Source organism: Rhinolophus ferrumequinum, chromosome 6, assembly GCF_004115265.2.
Source record: "Rhinolophus ferrumequinum isolate MPI-CBG mRhiFer1 chromosome 6, mRhiFer1_v1.p, whole genome shotgun sequence".
Classification (NCBI taxonomy): domain Eukaryota; kingdom Metazoa; phylum Chordata; class Mammalia; order Chiroptera; family Rhinolophidae; genus Rhinolophus; species Rhinolophus ferrumequinum.
The window spans coordinates 27251179-27269712 of NC_046289.1; the positions used below are offsets into that span (position 1 = coordinate 27251179).

An 18534-nucleotide genomic window follows, 5' to 3' on the forward strand; every position below is an offset into this window, starting at 1 on the left:
GAAGACACACACAGCCTGTGGTGACTGTTACTCCAGTGACTTATCAGTGCTGCCTTCCATGCAAGGACCTGGCCTGGCCCCGAGGAACCGATGGCTTGGCTGGTGACTCAGCACAGAGAGCTTTCTCCCCCCCTGGCCGTGGTGAGTGCTGGAAGCCCAGAGCCGTCTCTGCTGCCGGGTTCATCAGCATTCACACCCAGAGGGCTCTGGCCGGGGACTGAGGGCTGCTCCTTATCAGAGCAGTGGTTTGCCTCAGGGGTGGATTTCCTGCCTTCTCAGAGTGGTTCCTGCTGATCACTGTCTGCTGGCTTGGCAGAGGAGGGTGCAGGAGCCTGACTGCCCTGCGAGCCCTGGGAGCTGACTAGCTGACGCAGGAATGCCTGTGTGTGGACACTCTCCCAAGCCCAGACACAGCAGGACAGAGCTGCAGGCCGCCAGCCTCGGGGAGTCACGGTCAGTGTCCAAGAGGAGCAGAAACGAGGCCCTACCCACCCCACTGCTTCCCAGCCTCCAACAGGGCCGGACAAAGTAAGCTGAATGGACTTTATCCTATTACACAACACGACTTCCATCCAATGGGAGAGAGAAACGGGCCCACAGGAAGGTCGCTGCACTCAAGGGCCTCAGGAAACATGTGAAGGTGTCTGTAACAGCCAAACTTGGTTTCCCAGAGCCAGGCCCAGGCTGAGGCAGTGTGTGGTGCCCCGTGCCAGGCAACGCCAGCTCAGGGGCCCTCAGACCCACATGCCCCTTGACCTGAAAATTCTACCCAGTCCACCAGTCAACCTGCCTGACTTCCCTTTCTTGTTTTCTGTTGTTGTACTATACTTTCTCACATTTGGTGGGGTTTTATTATTATTATTAAATAATTATTATTAAATAATTATTTAATAATAATAATTATTATTAAAGATAAATAGCATTGGGTTTCTTTTCTTGTTATAAAGAAAATTTTGAACAACCCATATCCCATCGAAGTTAAACACTACCTTCCATGTGCTTTATTATATTATTTCGTTCATGAACATTATTCTAGAATTTTTCCTCTTGATGAAGATGACAGGAATTCAGTCTTGGACATGCCATGACATTTTCACACAAAAATATCATTCTTCGGGCCAGGAATTTGAATCAGCAATCTGGAGACCCGTGCGGCTCACTGAACAGCACAATGATCAAAATAACAGAAACTTGACTCAAAAGGCGTTGAAATAATGGCTCTGTTAACGATATACACATGAACAGTGCAGATGTTTTAAACTGCAGGTGTGCACAGAGACGCAAAGCAGCACAACCCTGCTTTAGAGACAAGTCAGATGATGGGAAATGGTTCTTTGTCTCACGCTGACAAAATACGCTGAAAAGCAATAATGGCCCAGTGATTCTCACCGCAGGGTGAGCAGAATATTTCTTTAGGGGCCTAAGAATATCTGCGGGTCAGGAGACAGGTATATATAGCACAGTCACTATTAAACTATAAACTTCAATTTGGAAAACAAAACGAGTACTATTGTTTTCATAATGCAAACACAGCAAAGCTAAACAGAATCTCCTTGGCTAGAGGAACATGAGTTTTCAACCGGTGACGGACATCAGAAGAGGGATTCTGGACCCAATTATAACCGCCACCAGAACAGCCTCTAGAGGCAGCTTAAGACGAAGACATAAACTGATGGGTGAAACCCAGCTTGAAGACCTAGAATTTTCACTTGAGCCCCTGGCTGGGATGGAGCCATGGCACCTTCCAGGGGATTACACAAGAGTTTTTCAACAGCTCCCCAACCCCAATTTGGTAGCTTTATTTTCCTACCTCGTATTTCATGCCATAGAGAAGGTGACAGAGGAGCAAAACCAAAGGAAAACGGCTTTTGACTGGCACCACATTTGCGCAACAACCTCTGACAGAGGCTTTAAATTAAGATTCTCCAGGCCAACATTCTAGAATAAGCCATAAATCAGACCAAAAGCCAGACGCAAAGAAGTGGGGGAGGAAGCCTCACCAGGGGCAGAGCGAAAGATGAACCTGACTTTACAGCATTGGGAATCCTGAAACTGCAGAAATGTGGAGAGGAGCCATCTAAGAAGAAGTGGGAACCATGGTTTGGGGGCTGTCGACAGATTTCTGGAAGTCCTGAAGGCTGTTCTGAAACACTTACAGCCAGCTTCCATAGACGCTGCACCAAGTTCAATGGAGAATAAAAACCATACAAATGAGAAAGCTCGCTAATTTGGAAAAAATGAGGGCTAGCTAGCATGGAATTAGAGAGAAGGTTAAATGCAGGGTTTATTACCCTTTTATTTGTTTGTTTGCTTGCTTGCTGTTACTTTATGACATTCCCTATAAGTCCGGGTGCACCTCTAAGAGAGACAGGAAAGGTTTATAATAATAGTGCTAACCGTTTGTGAGCAGTACACAGAGAATTTATCTTCCAACAGAAAGAAAATCGCCCTTAAAACCGTCTTTAAACTAGTAACAGTCAAAGCAAATATTCACCGAGTATTACGTGCCAGGCGATAGACTTAGGGGCTTTACTTGCCTAATCTCTTCAACTGTGTTAAGTGGGCACTATTATTCTGCCCAATTTGTAGATAAGGAAGCTGGGCCTTGGAGAGATCCATACATTTTCCCAAGTTCACACAGGCTGGAGAGAGGAGGGCTGGGGTTCCTTCCAGTAAAGGGCTTCTGAGAATCAAGCCTGTCTTGCCAACCTCTAGACAGTCCTGCCTCTAATCATTTGCTCTCAGGGACAAATCTATTTATTTTTATAGTGTCAAGTTTTTCCAGGTCAGTCACTTTGCAAACTACTCCAAATCTGCTGCCTTCAAAACCAAGTGTGTTAAAACACATACTTCCCCATTCGACACAGACCAGCTTCTTCTGACATGATTTTTCTCAGCTTAAGCACTCTACAAATCTTGTACCAAGTATTTTTCCCTCTTTGTCTGAGGACTGACAAACTTAAAGCCAAATCTGTAACTCACCTGCCATTACAGAAGAGTAAACTGAGTAATAATAACTGACATCTATTTGAGTGTCACATCTATTTGAGCTAACATCTATTCGGTCCTGGCACTTTACTTGTATTAACTCACTTTACACTCATCACAAGCCTCTAAGACAAGTGTTACTATTTTCCTCACTGAGCAGAAGAGAACCCAGGAACACAGACCGGCTGTACGATTTTCTCAAGGTCATACAACTAGGAAGTTGCAGAGGTAGGATTCCAGTCTAGGCAGTCTCCTCCCAGCCTGTGCTCTTCACCTCTCTGCAATATTGTCTCTCACTGCCAAAGGCTAAGCTGATTTTTATTCTAACTTGTATTTTTCTTTTACTTGGTATGGCAGATCATTACAAAGTGGTCCCGATGAATAGCACCTCCCTGTATCCATGCGCTTGTGTAGACCCCTCCACATTGATGCTGATATACTTTGACCACTGGAAAGGGCAGAGGTAATAGTGTGTAAACTCCAGTCCTAGGCCTTCAGAGGCCTTGCAGGTTCCACCTTCACTTTCTTGGAAGCTATCCTGAGACCCCCACATAAGGAAGCCAGTGTAGCCCACTGGCAGATGAAAGGCCACACATTGAGAGAACCAAAGCGGCTCAGCCCACATCCAGCCCGAACTGCCAGACATGTGAGTGAGCTCATCTTGGACATTCCAGCTCAGCTGACCCTCTAGCTGGATAAGTCCAGGAGTGAGTTCAGGTAGAACCAGTCAAGAACTGGTTCCACCACTCAACCCACAGAAACATTAGAAAGAAAAAATTATTTTGGTTTAAGCCGTTAAGTCTTGTAGTAGTTTGTAAACATCAATAGATAATTGCAATACCAAGATTTGCTCAGCTCTTTATTGATCAGTTTACCCCGTGTTTTTGTAGCCCTCTCAGACCCTTCAGCCAATCAATCAATCCATCAATCAATCAATCAATTATTCTTGCAGTGCTTTCCCAGAGGTCATGCAAATACTAATAAGTACATAGCAAAGATGAATGGAAGAATTAGGAGAGATCACTGAGAGCAAAGATGTGTCATTAAAGACCCCGGCTAAGATCATCCGCACACTTGTGTTCCCAATTACTATGCATGGATGCGAACACTGAACAGAGAAGAAGGCTGACAGGAAAAAATTGATTCGTTAGAAATATGCGTAGCTCTACAGATACCCTCAACCGCCAGAAAGACAAACAGGTGGGTCCTAGAGCAAATTAAGCCTGAAACATCGCTGGAGGCAACTATGACAAAACTGCAGCTGTCCTACTTCGGCACATCGTGAGAAGGCAGGTTCTTTGGAAAAGACAGCAATGGTGGGGAAATAGAAGGCAACAGGAGAAGAGGAAGACCACATAGGAGATGGACTGACTCCATCAAAGAAACTGTACGCACGAGCCTGCAGGAGCTGAGCAGGGCTGTTGGAGACAGGGCATTGTGGACACTACATTCATAGGGTCGCCAGGAGTTGGAGCCGACTCAACGGCACATAACACACACATACACACACACGTATACCACAAGGGGCATAAGCTCATTCTGTATCTGAGGACCCAGAAGCCAATCCCATTCTTAAAGACGTTTTCACCCTCTACCCTTCTGAGTCCCCTCCCAAATGAATCTTACAATTTTTAACTATCACTTTTCCTAGATACCAAGAAGTTGCCTTCCAAACTACAAGGCAGGTACTCTATTTCAGGGGTCTTTTCATGACCATTGGGTCAGAGAGGGAGCTCTCCAGAAGTGAACTCACTGTTCTAAACCATTGGATCTCTGCTTAGGAAAGTTCAGGGAAGAATGACAAGATTAGAAGGTTTGGCCTGGTAACTATGAGAATGGGCCAGGGCTATTTGTAAACACTTCAAAGACAACAAGCATCAGGGAAGAGGGAACAATCAGGCAGGGCTGTCTAGGGGGCACAGGAATATATGATCACACATTCTTACACACTCAAGCACACCCGCCCCTATAATCCTATCCCAGGATGGTGCAGAGAAGAAAGAGGTCACATTCCCCACCTAGCAATGGGTGGTTTAACCTCTGACTGCCTAAGAGAAGAAACACAACAAAAAAGCATCCTGTGGAAAACATGAGAACACGTCCCAGTCCTTGCTACCAGAAAACACAGAGCAATTATACAGAGCACCAGAGAGAAGCAGAACTGAATTGGGATGGGAGTGGTCATGGCGGGGGACAGGAGAGAGAAAGACTGAGCTGAACCAGATGAACAAAAACCCTGTCTGTAGGCCCAGGGCACCGGTTCTTATGTGTCCAGCCAAGACAGGAGAAGCATGGAGAACAGCTCTGTCTGCCCTGGCAAGCCCAGACCTCTGTACTTCTCATTTACTTGTGGTAATTAGGAGCGACGGGGAGGGTGGACAACCTAAATCCTCAGATAATCTCCAATCTTGATTTTAGCCCAGAGTTTATCCCTTTGTTCTAGGAACCTTTTCTCCTGTATCATCTTTTTCCTTCTTTACTTATTAAAAACAAAAAACAAAAAAAAATCGGCTAACATAAACATTAGAAGATTCTAGCTTCAGGTCCTTGCGTTGCTGCCTTCCAGAGAAGGAGCTGCTGAAGGAATGAGCAGACAGCAAAGCTGAGATGCTGGGTAACCCAACAGCTGAACCAGCAGATACCAGTGAGCCACATGTGGTGAACTCTTTGAAGAAAGAGCGGGGGGACCTCATGGTGACGGAGGAAACAAGGTGTCGGGTGGAGAGAGAAGGCAGCAGGCAGAGAAGGTCAGTAGCAGTCAGGGTTCTCTAGAGGAACAGAACCAATAGGAGAGAGAGAAAAAGGAGAGATTTATTTTAAGGAATTGGCTCACAGGATCATAGGGGCTGGCAAGTCTGAAATCTGTAGGACAGGCCAGCAGGCTGGAAATTCAAGCAAGAATGATGGTGCAGTCTTGAGTCCAAAATCAATAGGTCAGGCCAGCAAGCTGGAAACTCAGGCGGGATTTTATGCTACAGTCTGGAGACAGAATCCCATCTTCTTCAGGAAATCTCAGCCTTTGCTATTATGGCCTTCAACTGATTGGATGAGGCCCACCCACATTATGGAGAGTCATCTGCTTTACTTAAGTTCAACTGATTTTTAATGGTAATCACATCTCAAAAATACTTTCACAGCCACATCTGGACTAGTGTTTAACCAAACTGAGCACCGTAGCCCAGCCAAGTTGACATATAAAATTAGCCATCACAAGGACCATATGACAAATGAGAGCAAGAGAAAAGCCCAGTCTTACAGAAAACTATCCACAGACGGACCAAGAAGAATCACAGGCCATAGAAACATGTATTGGGAAGACTACCTCCATGAATGATGCAATCTTTCCAGAGAAAGACCTCGAAGCTCTCCTAGTGGAAGCTCAGTCAGTAATTAAGGGCAGCTGTTCGGGCCACCCTGACCAAGAGTTGCCTATAGTAGAGAAAAAGGAGTGGGAAGCTGACAGGGTGGCAGGCAATGTCCTCAGAGAGGAGAGTGCTCCTGAGTCTCAGATCGAACCTGGGATCCTGAGAAACGCTTGAGATTAAGGCTCATGGAAAGCATGCCTTCGGGGACCCAGGCTCTCACCCGGGTTGGTACTGGGTGTGGGCTGGTACCATGTCAGGCTCTGGAGAGGTAAGAAAAGTTTTGTAAAACAGGAAGAAGAAAGAATGAGCCATGTGACCTTAACCTACCCTCATTCCAGCCTTCCTCCAACCCTGAAGCTTACCCTGAAGGCTCCAACCTAGAGTGGCATCTCCCTCTCCTGAATCTATGACTGAGTATCCTTCATGCACCCCAGTTTCCCTCATGCACCCCTTCCCCTTAGTACTGCGACTTGACCAGACCGTAAGCTCCTGAGGGCAGGGACCCTGTCACCTCCTTCCTGATCCTTTACCACACCCATCCTTGGCCCCCAGCTCCATATTCATAGGAGAACGATGGAATCTCAGGTTTAAAGCATCCACAAAGAACATGTAGTCCAAGAACCCTGCCATTGCTTGAATCTTGCTACTCCATCCCCAGCCACAGAATTCTATTCCAGCCTGAATTCAGAAGTGGGGCCTCCCACTGCTCAGTAAATGCCAAACAGTGGCGATGAGACCACAGAGGCCGAAAAAAGAACGTCTGTCCCTTTAAGCCACCCTGGGAAATGATACACTCAACCTCTAGACTATCAAGTTCTGGATTTTCTTAAGGGAAAACAGAAAAAAATCAATAAAAGGTTACCCGCCTGAAAAACAAGAAGAGCTTATTTATGTTTCATTGCGAAAGGAATCATCCCACCAGGCCAAGAATATTCAGGAAAATACGAATGTTGTGTCGCCTACAGTTACCCTGAAACCCCTTCAAATACCTCACACCCATCTAGCCGCTTATCAAAAATGAATGAAATGCTGAATGATAACCCAAAATAACAAACTGTGTGTTAAAAACAACCTTCCCTAAATCACAACATGAAATTCCAGAGGCGTAAGAAATCGTGTGGCTCCTGCGTCAGGGTTCTGTGTGTCGGCCTGTGAGTGCGGGAGTATGCTGTCAGGATGTTTGCAGAGAATCTGGCCCAGGAAGGGAAGGCAGAAACAAAAGGAGGGAGAGGTAGGACCAGGCTTGAGGGCACCGACTCTTGTTTTTGAAGGGCCAACTCAGGGACTGGAGAGGTCTCCAGGGGAGCAGAAGCTGTGGAGCCCCAGTCTTTGGGAAGGATTTATGGAACATCACTGAGCAGGCCCTTTTTGTTTATTCAGCCACACAGGGTTTTAGCACTTAGGGTTTCAAGCCAACTATGTAAAGGGGTTATTTTTCTTGCTTGTGGACTTTGCACTTTTTCACGGAAGGGACCAAGTGGCCCCTGGAGAACCATTTTTCCAAGCACCATTTGCTGGACTGGCTCTGTCCTTCCACCATGGACTGTTTATCACATCCAGCACCAAACTGTCACTGAGCCGTCATGAGTTCCCAAGTCTCAGAGCCATCCAAGATACTCCAAGTACCCCCCAAAGAAGAGGGAGCCCAGAGAACCGTTGCTCAGGGCTCTCTTTGGAACTGAGGACAGACAATAGGCAGAGAAAAGGAGAGGCCCAGAAGAGAGCCCTGCCAGGGCAGTGAAGGAGCAGACGCACTGACAATAGGACAAAGTCAACCCCTGAAATAGTGCTCAGGTATGTATCAAATAAGGGTAGAGTGGGTAGAATAGAAACAAAATATGCACACATTTCAAACATTCATCTTTTCCCTTGGAATGGATTTCCCCATCTCATTTCATCTAAAGGCCCTTTCCCCATAGAGTAGGCAGCCAAATGGAGTGAAAAAGATAACGTCATCCCCCAATCTTAACCTACAAAGGGACCTTGGACCACATCCCTGGAGGAGGGCAGCCCTTTTGATGGACTAAGTAGCCAAGAGAAGAGATGCTTTTAGCTCCAGCCAGGAGGATTAGTGAGGATAATATAAAAGCTCAGCAGGATGGTTGTTGCCAGAAGCCAGAGGGAATTCAGGGCAGTCAGAGGGAAGATGTCCCAGGAACAGGAGTGGGGGCTAGGTGGGGATACCTTGGCTTCTCTGGCAAGGCTGAAAACAAGAGTAAGTGCCTATTACCCTCCTCCTGCAGATGCCACCCCAGGGCCTGGCATGTGGAAGGTTCTGTCACTGTTTCATGGAAGGCAACCACAGTTGGAATAAAGGCAGTATAGCATGGTGGTCAAGTCATGGGCTTTAGGGTCAGATGGATCAGCTTGTACCTCTTGTTAGCTCTGTGACCTTGGGCGTAGAGAGTTACTTAAACTCTCGAAGTCCCTGGTTCCTTACCTGTATGAGAAGAGTAACGATAACACACACCTCCCAGAGTCATGGTGAGGCTTAAATGCAGTCGTATATGTAAAGCATTCAACCTGGCACTACAGCAAGTTGACAGAGGGTAGATTATTAGCTGGTCTAATGTAGCAGCCAATGTCCCCAGCAAGTGTGGAGTAAACCCGGATGTCTGACCCCTCCCCGGGAATGACCAGTCCCCTTAACTGGACTACAAAGGCTGACCGCAGGCAGGCAGTGGGAACAGTCTGCTCCAGGGGCAGGCAACAAAGGGGCACACTGTAGGTAAATTAAAAAGTGGTAATATAACTAAGAATCGGACTGCTTTGTATGATCACCATGCCAGCAACTCAAAACCATGTCTGTGATAGAATATTCCCCACTGGGCAGACACTCCGCTGCCTTTGGCACACCACTGCCCTCCCGTAAACCGCTTCCTCAGATAGGCCTTGCAATTCTTCCCTTGGCCTCTTGGCACTAAGTAAAGGCCGTAGCACATAGTGGTTGATGGGCCTGTGACCCTGGACAAGGCCCTTAAGTAGTCGGGGCTCCTTTATCTCATTTAAAATGAAGCAATGATACTAAACGAGACCACTTTTATGGCCCACAGTCTAACACGTTAGACAGGGTCGGGTGCAATCCCCACAGCTCAGGGGCCAGAATCAAACTCTGCATCCCACATCCCAGTGGACCCCAAGCACCGGGAAGGGGCAGAGGGACAGGCCAGGCTGCTGGGCGCCTTCCGGTCCTCCCGAGTACCTCGTTCTGCCCTCCGTGCTCGTGCTGCGTGGCCCACACTGCTGTGGCTCAGAGGCTCCATCTGCTGAACCAAAGGAACAATGCCCATCTCACATGCCAACGTTAGCTGAGAGCACCTACTCACAGGGGTGTTTGCAGTGGGCCCTGTAAACCGGGCATGTGGCTGGGATGAAGAGCTGTGGGTGAGGAGGTGTAAGGGAAAATTACAAACCAACCAGCCTGCCTGAATAATTTCTGTGAAACCTAAAATGGCCATGCACAGTGCACCATTGTCTGAAGCAGTGACCTCTTCCTTCCCACACAGACAGAAACTGAAGAGTGAAAGAAAACAAGATATAATTTCTACTGGGGATATTTCTCTAGGATAGATTGTCCCAATATAGCATATAGGCACTTTCTTATTATAAAAAAAAACACAAAAAAAACCTTTTTCCCCAAAGCATCACTGACTCACAACCACTCAAATTTTAGACAAGGCTCTATCTCTATTGACTCATGCCATTAAGTGAGCTCATATGACCCTTCCACCAAAAAGAATATGAAATGCTTCACAGAGGTTTTGCAATGAGAGATGGCAAGCTGTCTTCCTTCTAGTTTATCTCAGTAGCTCATTGACCTTGACCTGACAAGCTCTGTCCTTTAAGGACAAGAGCTCCTAAATAAAAATTCAGGGGAGAAGGAAGCAAGTGCCACAGGCCAAGGACGAGCTGGGAGAGAGATTTTTTAATTTGTCAAACTAAAGTACTCTAACTTCACTCTTCATTCCCCCCAAACACTAATGCTGCATATGTGAGTGTGTTTATAAGATCTATATCCTGCCTACTTCCAAAGCCGTTTTACAAATAAACACAGAATGAGGACCCTCAGACCAAAGCAGAAACCATAGCTGACTTCTGGCAAATTGGAAGGAGTCAATTGAAATACCTCGGCAGGACCTTTGATTTCCATTTCTTATCAACAGAGGCCAAAAGGAAAACATACGGACATGTGGTTTTGCTATTAACACCAAAAAGCATACAAACTCACCTACAGAAAAAAACAAAACCTTTGCTGGTCGAACAAGTTCCAGAGGCCAGGTCATACCCCCACAACCAACACCACTACACTTCTGTTTCAAGCAGACAAAGTGGGGTGACGGCACAAGGCAGCTGGGAAAGCTAGTTTTAAAACAAGGTAAAAATGGACTGCGGGGCTAGGCTCTCTGGGGCCAATGTGTTTATGGCTCCTCTTTGTAAAGGGAAAACTTGAGAAAGGCCTTTGTTTTCAGAGAGAAAGCCATAGGGATGACCACCCATCCCAAGTTCTCTTCTATTGGCCCTAATTGACCGAGACACCTGCCTAAGATGAATGGGCAGACATCCAGAAGGCCAGTTATAGAAATAAACATCAAGGGTTTGTTTTTATATAGATATTTTAAATGCACACAAGCCCAGACCAGTCCGCGGCTGCTAACATTAGTGGATTACTCATTCTTCCTTCCAATCACGTCATGTGCGAGGTTCCAGGTGGCTATGGGGTATTTGCTTACAACAGCTACCGCTGGTTTCCCTGAGAGCTGTTTATTTTTCCAGGCCTTAGGTCATTACATCACCCCGTGGTTTCTGGGCAGGCCAAGAGTGCTGGTTTGGGGGTGGGGGAACCAGCCAGGAGATGCAGTTCCGTTGGTGACCCCAAAACCCAATCATAGCAGTAGCTATCCTGGAAGGAGCCTCCCCAATGAGGGAGGAGCAATCCAAAATGTGGCCAAGGGGCCCCAAGCAGGCGTATGGGAGCAACGCCTTGCCACCCGCAGGTGAGAGCAGGATGCTGAGGTCAGCTGTCCTGTGACATGGATGGGGAGTTAGGCAAACTCACTCATGAATGAGGAGACATGGGCAATTTCCATGGCACAACTTAAAAAGAAATGCATTTCCACCGCATCCCCGCTGCTGGCTCTGTCTCTGGGAAGCAGTTACCACGAGCTGCTGCTTTCACCGGCGCACGGAAGGAAGATCTGCTGGGCCAAGAGGCAAGGAAGAAAAGGCACGGTCCTCTTGGATTTAACCTGCAGAGCCAGGTTCTAGGGCCTTCCTGAAGTCCCAGATCAGATCCTGAAAGACGTTAACTAGAAAAGATGAAGATAAAGGAAAGAAAGAGATGGGGAAGAAGGAAGGCAGGTCAAATGACCCCACAGAGGCTACGGGAGTCAACCAGTGAGGCTGTGGGAAAGGGCCTCCGTGCCTGGAGGTTATTGCCATCATGCTACACAGACAGAAGGACTACGGCTCAAACGACCATATTTCCTGACAGATAGCATTTTCCCAGAGGAGAAAGCACCGACTTTCGTCATACAAGAAAAAAAAAAAAGACTTAAAATCACCGCTGTAGGAAAGTATCTGCATATAGTAAAATTAGAAGCAGTGGCACATGGGATGAAGAATGAGATGAAGCCTGGTTTGGGTCATTTCTTTCATCTTTTTCTTCTATAAAATGTAGATGATTTAAAAAATTGTTTTAATTCTAATTTTATTAAGAAATGCCTTGGTAGCTAGCCCCTGACACAAAAACTCAGCAAGAGTTCCTTATAAAAGCAGAATAGAGTCTCTGACCAACACTCACGCATGAGAAGATACCCAGTTTCAAGTTCTGGACGTTAGCTGGCCAGGTACGTGGTCTTCCTAAACACAAGCACTCCTGGTACAATGGAGGCAAGAATCAGAGAGAAGTCCAGTGAGGCAAACCTGTCAACACTGAACTTGTCAAGTGCTCAAAAGGTGACACTGATCGTGGTGCACACACAACAAAGCCTTCAAAACAAGGACCAAAACCTCCAGGAGGAGCAAAGGAGACAGGATACGTCTGCAGGCATATGTGTCATGTTATTGCAAAACTTCGGCTGCCCAGTGGAACCCTTCCAACATCAACAGTCCCCAGGCCAGAAAACAAACCTGGCGTCACAGGGTCTGAGTGTGAAAGAAGGATGTTTGGGGTGTACGAGAAACTGGGATGGACTCTTTGCCTCTGGGACAGAGAGCTGAGAAGGAGAGTTCTCGCTCAGTTGGTTCTCTGAATCCCACATCAACATCCCCAGAGATGCGGGCTGAAGCTCACCAGAACCAGAATCTTTCGGCAAACTCTAATGGGAAACTGTCTCAGGGGCTTGACCCAGAAGCTCTATCTAGTCCATACCAGAGCCAGATGCCCAGACACGAGTTATCATTTAAGTATATCTGACTTCTCATCAAACTAAGTGAGATCATGTGAAAAGTGACTAGCCCAATACAAAAAGATACTCCATCAAGAGTAGCCATTGCTATTGCTTTTTTATCTCTCCCCCAACTATCCTGTCCTATACACTAACCTTACAAACATAACCTCACAGACATCACTGGATTTCACAAGGGAAAAATTAGGGTGGTTGGGTCACTCCAACAAAAGGAAGGTGATTACACCAGCCTGGAAACCATTTCTCAACATGATTCCATACTCATCCAATTGCAAACTACATAGGCGAAGTAGAAATGGAAAGCAGAAGAACTTCAGTGGAAGCGAACTTCATCAACTATAGTTCTTTAGGGCCTGACTCGGACTCGCTGTGAGGATTCTGATTTTACCGATAAGGACGATCTTTTCTCCTCCATCCTTCCCTAAAGCAATCAAACACATTGAGCTAGATTCCATAACAGATGTAGAATGGGCAATAAAGCCTTTGCTTTATTTAATCTAGAGAAATTAACCACTGGTAAACGAAAATGAAGCAATTCATGGAAGTAGTTGCTAAATGTCAAATGAGTGTTCTGGGCAAAAGGTGTTGAATAATTTCAGAGAGAGCTCACCCTCATGTTGACCACTTGGTCACAGAACGAGAATGAAACCTCCTACTGGGGGCTCAGGGTCGATCATTTGCAGATGTCACTTCCAGGTACAACAGGCACCAAAACCACCTCTTTTTGATCATATTTGCTTAACAGTGAGGGGGAGTGGAGAAGGTTCTAAGAAGAGGCTTCCTAATAAATGCTTTTGCTTAGAGTGACAATCACAAATTCTTTCCCGATTGAATAATTCTTACTACGAGCAGCATCGTTACTATTCCCATTTTCCCTACCAATAATGATAACAAATACATGTACTTATAATTTATCATGCACTTATTATTTATCACTTAGCCAGGCATCTGTTAAGCACCACACAGACATGAACTCAGTTAACCTTTAACCACAGTCCTTTCAGGGAGAGATCATGTTCCCAGATGAGAACTGAGGCCCAGGGGGATTGTTTGACTTGATTGGGTCACTCACTAACTGTTGAAGCCAGATTTTGCTGATTCCAAAGCCTATGCTTTAACCACGGCCCTCTTTTGTCAAAGAATCTGGCCCACGGGTGTTCACATGGTCTCCTTTCCACCCACCATCCCACAGCTCCTCCAGCTTTTATCTAAGAGGGAACCAGGCACATGCTGAGGTACTGACCAGCCCAAGTCACAGAAGAAATCAGCAATGATGCATAGATTCACCTCGTAGTCTAAATATATCCTGCATGCTAGTCCTCACACTACCACCTTTCGGACAGAGCTGGCATACAGATAAACCTAAAAGGGTCTAGGACAGCATACTCATTAACTACCAGTCATGTAAAATCTGCCTGCCAGTTGAAAGGGGTGTATCTTTGTTTATAGTCCTTGCTATTTATAAACAAAATGTGGGGGCGGCCAGATGGCTCAGTTGGTTAGAGCCGGAGCTCTCAACAACAAGGTTGCTGGTTCAATTCCCGCATGGGATGGTGGGCTGTGGCCCCTGCAACTAAAGATTGAAAACGGCGACTGGACTTGGAGCTGAGCTGTGCCCTCCACAACTACATTGAAGGACAATGACTTGGAGCTGATGGGCCCTGGAGAAACACACTGTTCCCCAATATTCCCCAATAAAATTTATATTTATATATATATATATATATATATATATATATATATATATATATATATATATATAAAAAGAGGGGCAGCCCAGTGGCTCAGGTGGTTCGGGTGCCGCGTTCCTAAAGCCAAAGGCCGTGGGTTCGATTCCCACATGGGCCAGTGAGCTGCATCCTCTACAGCTAAGACTGTGAACAACAGCTCTCCCTGGAGCTGGGCTGCCCGGAACAGCTGGAGGTTGGTGTGAGCTGCCGTGGGCTGCTGAGTGCTGATATGTGCTACCGTGAGTGGCCGGTAGCCATGAGTGGCCGGCAGCTGGTGTGTGGCCGGCAGTCGGCATGACCAGCCGGCAGCCGGCAAGAGCTGCTGTGAGCAGCCAACCGGCGACCAACTGCTTCAGCCGGGGGAGTGCAAGGCTCATAATACCAGCAAGAGCCAGGGGGCTGCACCCTACAACTAGACTCTGAAACAATGGCTTAAAAAACAATGGGGTGGAGGGGGCGGGAGCAAACAAAAAAGCCTTGCAAAACAAAAAAGAAGACACTGGAGAAATATATAAAAAAGAAAGAAAAAAAAGAAAGAAAATGTGATATGGCTAAATTCAACAACCAGACATAAATTATGCCAAGTGGCATTTCTCACAATAAAGTCTTAGACTGAAAAAAGAATGATTCCCCCTGATGGAGATACAGATTAGATCTGTTAATACATTTCCTGTTGATGGACATCCGGTCTTTATTGATGGTAACTAAACTTTACTGACTTTGGTCAGTAACAAAACTTGACCACTCTCACAGGTCCCTCAACAGATAAGATCAGAAAAGACACAACCATAAGCAGCTGTTTAGAGCCTTAAAAACACAGACCCAAGGCTCTTGAGGCTTGAAGTCCAACTTCTCTTTGCCCAGCCATTCTTCTTTCAAATTCTTCTGCAGAGCATGTAGAAAGTCAATTAAAATATTAAAACATATGGTCAAAAGTTTTTTTTTCCCCACTAAAAGTGTCCACTACTCATGAAAGATGATCCCTGAGATAACTGAAGACAAAGTTAGAAGGGATTAACTCATCTAATCTCATTTTACAGCTGTAGACATTGAAGGCCAGACAGGTTAAATAACTTGCCCAAACCCACACAGTAGGTTGTCACGGAGGAAACACGGGCCAGCCATGGACAGATCAGGTATGTGTATAATGCAAGGCAGATTACTTACCTGAATTTCTTACACTGGTGTTGTTCAGTTTGGAGTCCTTGATTACCAAGTGCTTAATCCATAGAGTGGGAGCGGTGATTTCTGGGGAGGGGGGTGGAAAGGAGAAAATAAAGTCCGGGCAAAAAGAGCACGTCAGTTGAAGCGTAACCCCCAGACTTTATAACGGCTATGTTTCTCAAGCCTGAGCCATCGAGGCTTGACCTATCATCTCCCTCATTCCACATTTACTTTGTCCCAACTCCCTCTTGCTTCCGCACCACAAAAGCTCCTCTCCCCATCAGCTCATAGGAGCCAACGAGGGCCTCCTGTGCCGGGAGGCAGAGTGGTCGAGTCCAGAAGCACTGAGCCACTCCATCCAGGAATAAAAATATTGTCCCAGGAGGTGAGGAACATGGGCCAAGTTTCTCTCAGCTGCTTCCTTGGAAGGAGATTTAAAGGGGATAAATCAACACATGAATGCCAAACAAACCACAAAGACCCATTTTGGAGGAAATGGCTAAGCCACAACAGATTTTAGGTGCTGGGATTCTGCTCCACGTGGAAAAGAAAGGAATGGGTCTAATGTGTGCTTCAACGCCCTTTCTAAAGGTTTCCCGGTGAACAGAGGCTGCCCTCCATCCAGAGAGCTCTGGGGTGCCTCTAGGCTCTCCAGGGCTTGGGTCACCCAGAGGACAGGTGGCGTGTGAATCCAGGATGACCCTGAACACACTGTAGAGGGACAAGACCTTCAGTGGGGGTGTTGGGGCATCTCCCAAGCTACCATGGTCTCTATTCCCCACCCGATCCCTCAGGGTCACAGACTTGCCAGTGATAAAGGACCTTTGTGAATCATAGAAGCATTTGAACTTCTAGGCATGAATACACACATGTTCTACTAAAGGATCAGTTGAAAAACATAGCTCACGTCTCAATCCCTCCTCTAGAGCTGAGCCGGTGCTAAGGACATCCCTAGCCACGGTACCAACCCGTGGCATGATTTCTTTTTATTCCCCTAGCTCACCTTCCAGTCTCAGGGTCCAGCCTGGATACACTTGGCTGAAAGCGGCTAAAAGGTTGCTACATATTATACAGAGAGCTGAACCTCGGTGTCAGACTTGGCACTGTGCCAGGTTTCCTGCTTCTCCTCCTGGGAACCTGGAGTGCTTAGGAAAGCACACTACAAAACATCGGCCCTGAATAATTCAAACTCAAACTGAGGCCAGCCTTGAACCCCACACTCCCCCTGTATACTCCTTATACCTCCAGGGATATCCAACCTCTATTTTGCCACCAGCCACCATGATTTCTACTGACCTAGAATTTCTCCTCTCCCAAATGTCTTGCCTCAATGTTCAAGGTCCCTACAACTTAACCAAACCAGCTTCGCTACACCGGTCTCTTTCTTGCTACATTCCTCACTATACCCCATCCCCGCAATATTCCCTCCTTTGTCATGCCAGTCTCCCTTCCTGGACCGCCCTAATTCTTCCTCCCCACTTTCAAGATCCAGCTCAAGTCCCAACTCTTCAAAGCATCTTTTCCCAGACCCCTGTGATCTTTCTGCTATAAATTTCTACTACAACAAAAATTGAGATGATACAATTTGACACAAAAAGCTGTCCAATAGTTGCCGCTGTGTTGAAAGCAACAGCCTCCTCTCGTCAGTGTCTCGTTTGTCTCCCAGAGGCCTGGTTCTACGCGGGGCCCAGAGCAGGAACTTGTCAGGGCTGGTTCGTTTACTGAAGGGACAATGCGGGCCTGACTGTCTTTCTCAGCCATGGCTCCTTGGTCTTGGCAGCCTGAAGAGTCCATCCAGGCTCTGTTATTATTGGATACCAGCAGCCAGGCAGGAAGCTTGGCGAGAACAGAGGCCCTTTCCAGAATTGGAGAGTGTACCAGTTCCTGGGAGGGTTTGCATTTTTTAAAAGGTTAAAACAACCCAGCTTAAACTGGGAAAAATTAAAATTTAAAAAGAAAAAATAATAATAAAGCTTAAGCAAACATCCGAAGGAAAGACCTGAAAATGGGTGGAGGAACGTGAGTCAGAAGTAATAGCAGAGCTTACCATCCCCGTCGAACACCGGCTGCGTCTCCATCGTGGGTGTCGGCTTAGACCCGTCATCTGAGTTGAGGGTTAAAAAGAATCGAAAAGAGACTACCATCATTGAGGTAAATACTATCTACTCTCCAGCACTGTTGAATGGTTTGGGTTTGCACATGGCCCGGCCAAGTCCCAGTGAAAAGACCAAAGACAAAGAAAAGAAAGAAGAAAAGAACAAGAAGGAAAAGAGAAGCACAGAGAGACACCAACAGTAAGACAAATCCAGGTGTGTGCTCACTCTTCCAGGGGAGGGACAAAATGAGCTAGGCTGTCATGGCTTTTGAGGACACTTCTTCATTAATCTGAGTGTACCAGCATTAATGTCAGCCCTTGTTCCTCCCCAACAGGAAAGCTGGGAGGACCATCTTCCCCAGAAACCCCAAGTTTGGGCCAGGCATGATAAGATAAGGTTGATACACATTGTGGCATCAAATTCTGGTGTCCCCAGTTCCTTCCTGCCTTCTTGTGAAAGGTACCAGCCCATATCTTTCTTAAGGGAAACAAGAGACTGTGGTGCTATTCCCTCCTACACATCTAGCTACATCTCCATCCTCATTTGAAAAACAGTCACGGGGGGAATATAGTCAATAATATTGTAATAACTATGTATGGTGTCGGATGGGTTATCGGAGTGATCACTTTGCAAATTATATAGACGTCGAAGCACTATGTTGTACACCTGAAACTAATATATTAGATGTTAACTTTAATTGAAAAATAAATTAATTTTTTAAATAAATAAAATGAAAAAAATAAAAAAGAAGACAAGCAGGAAGGGCCGTTCTCTCTCCAGCATG

The 18534-nt window shown here is 46.3% G+C and overlaps 1 protein-coding gene across 8 annotated transcripts in view; it reads right to left on the reverse strand.

The window, feature by feature from the left end:
* The window catches only part of SMOC1 (SPARC related modular calcium binding 1), a 140745-nt gene that overhangs the window by 19108 nt on the left and 103103 nt on the right, over window positions 1-18534 (reverse strand). For 4 of the 8 annotated variants that reach the window (XM_033107272.1, XM_033107271.1, XM_033107268.1 and 1 more), the window contains exons 6-7: window positions 17702-17791; window positions 15658-15738 (exon numbers count right to left, since the gene is read on the reverse strand). The exons of 1 other annotated variant lie outside the window; for it this stretch is intronic. In XM_033107272.1, coding sequence (XP_032963163.1) covers window positions 15658-15738; window positions 17702-17791 — 171 coding nt within the window. The remainder of the gene's footprint in view (window positions 1-15657; window positions 15739-17701; window positions 17792-18534) is intronic. 3 more of the 8 variants (XM_033107274.1, XM_033107273.1, XM_033107270.1) reach the window with 1 other exon arrangement.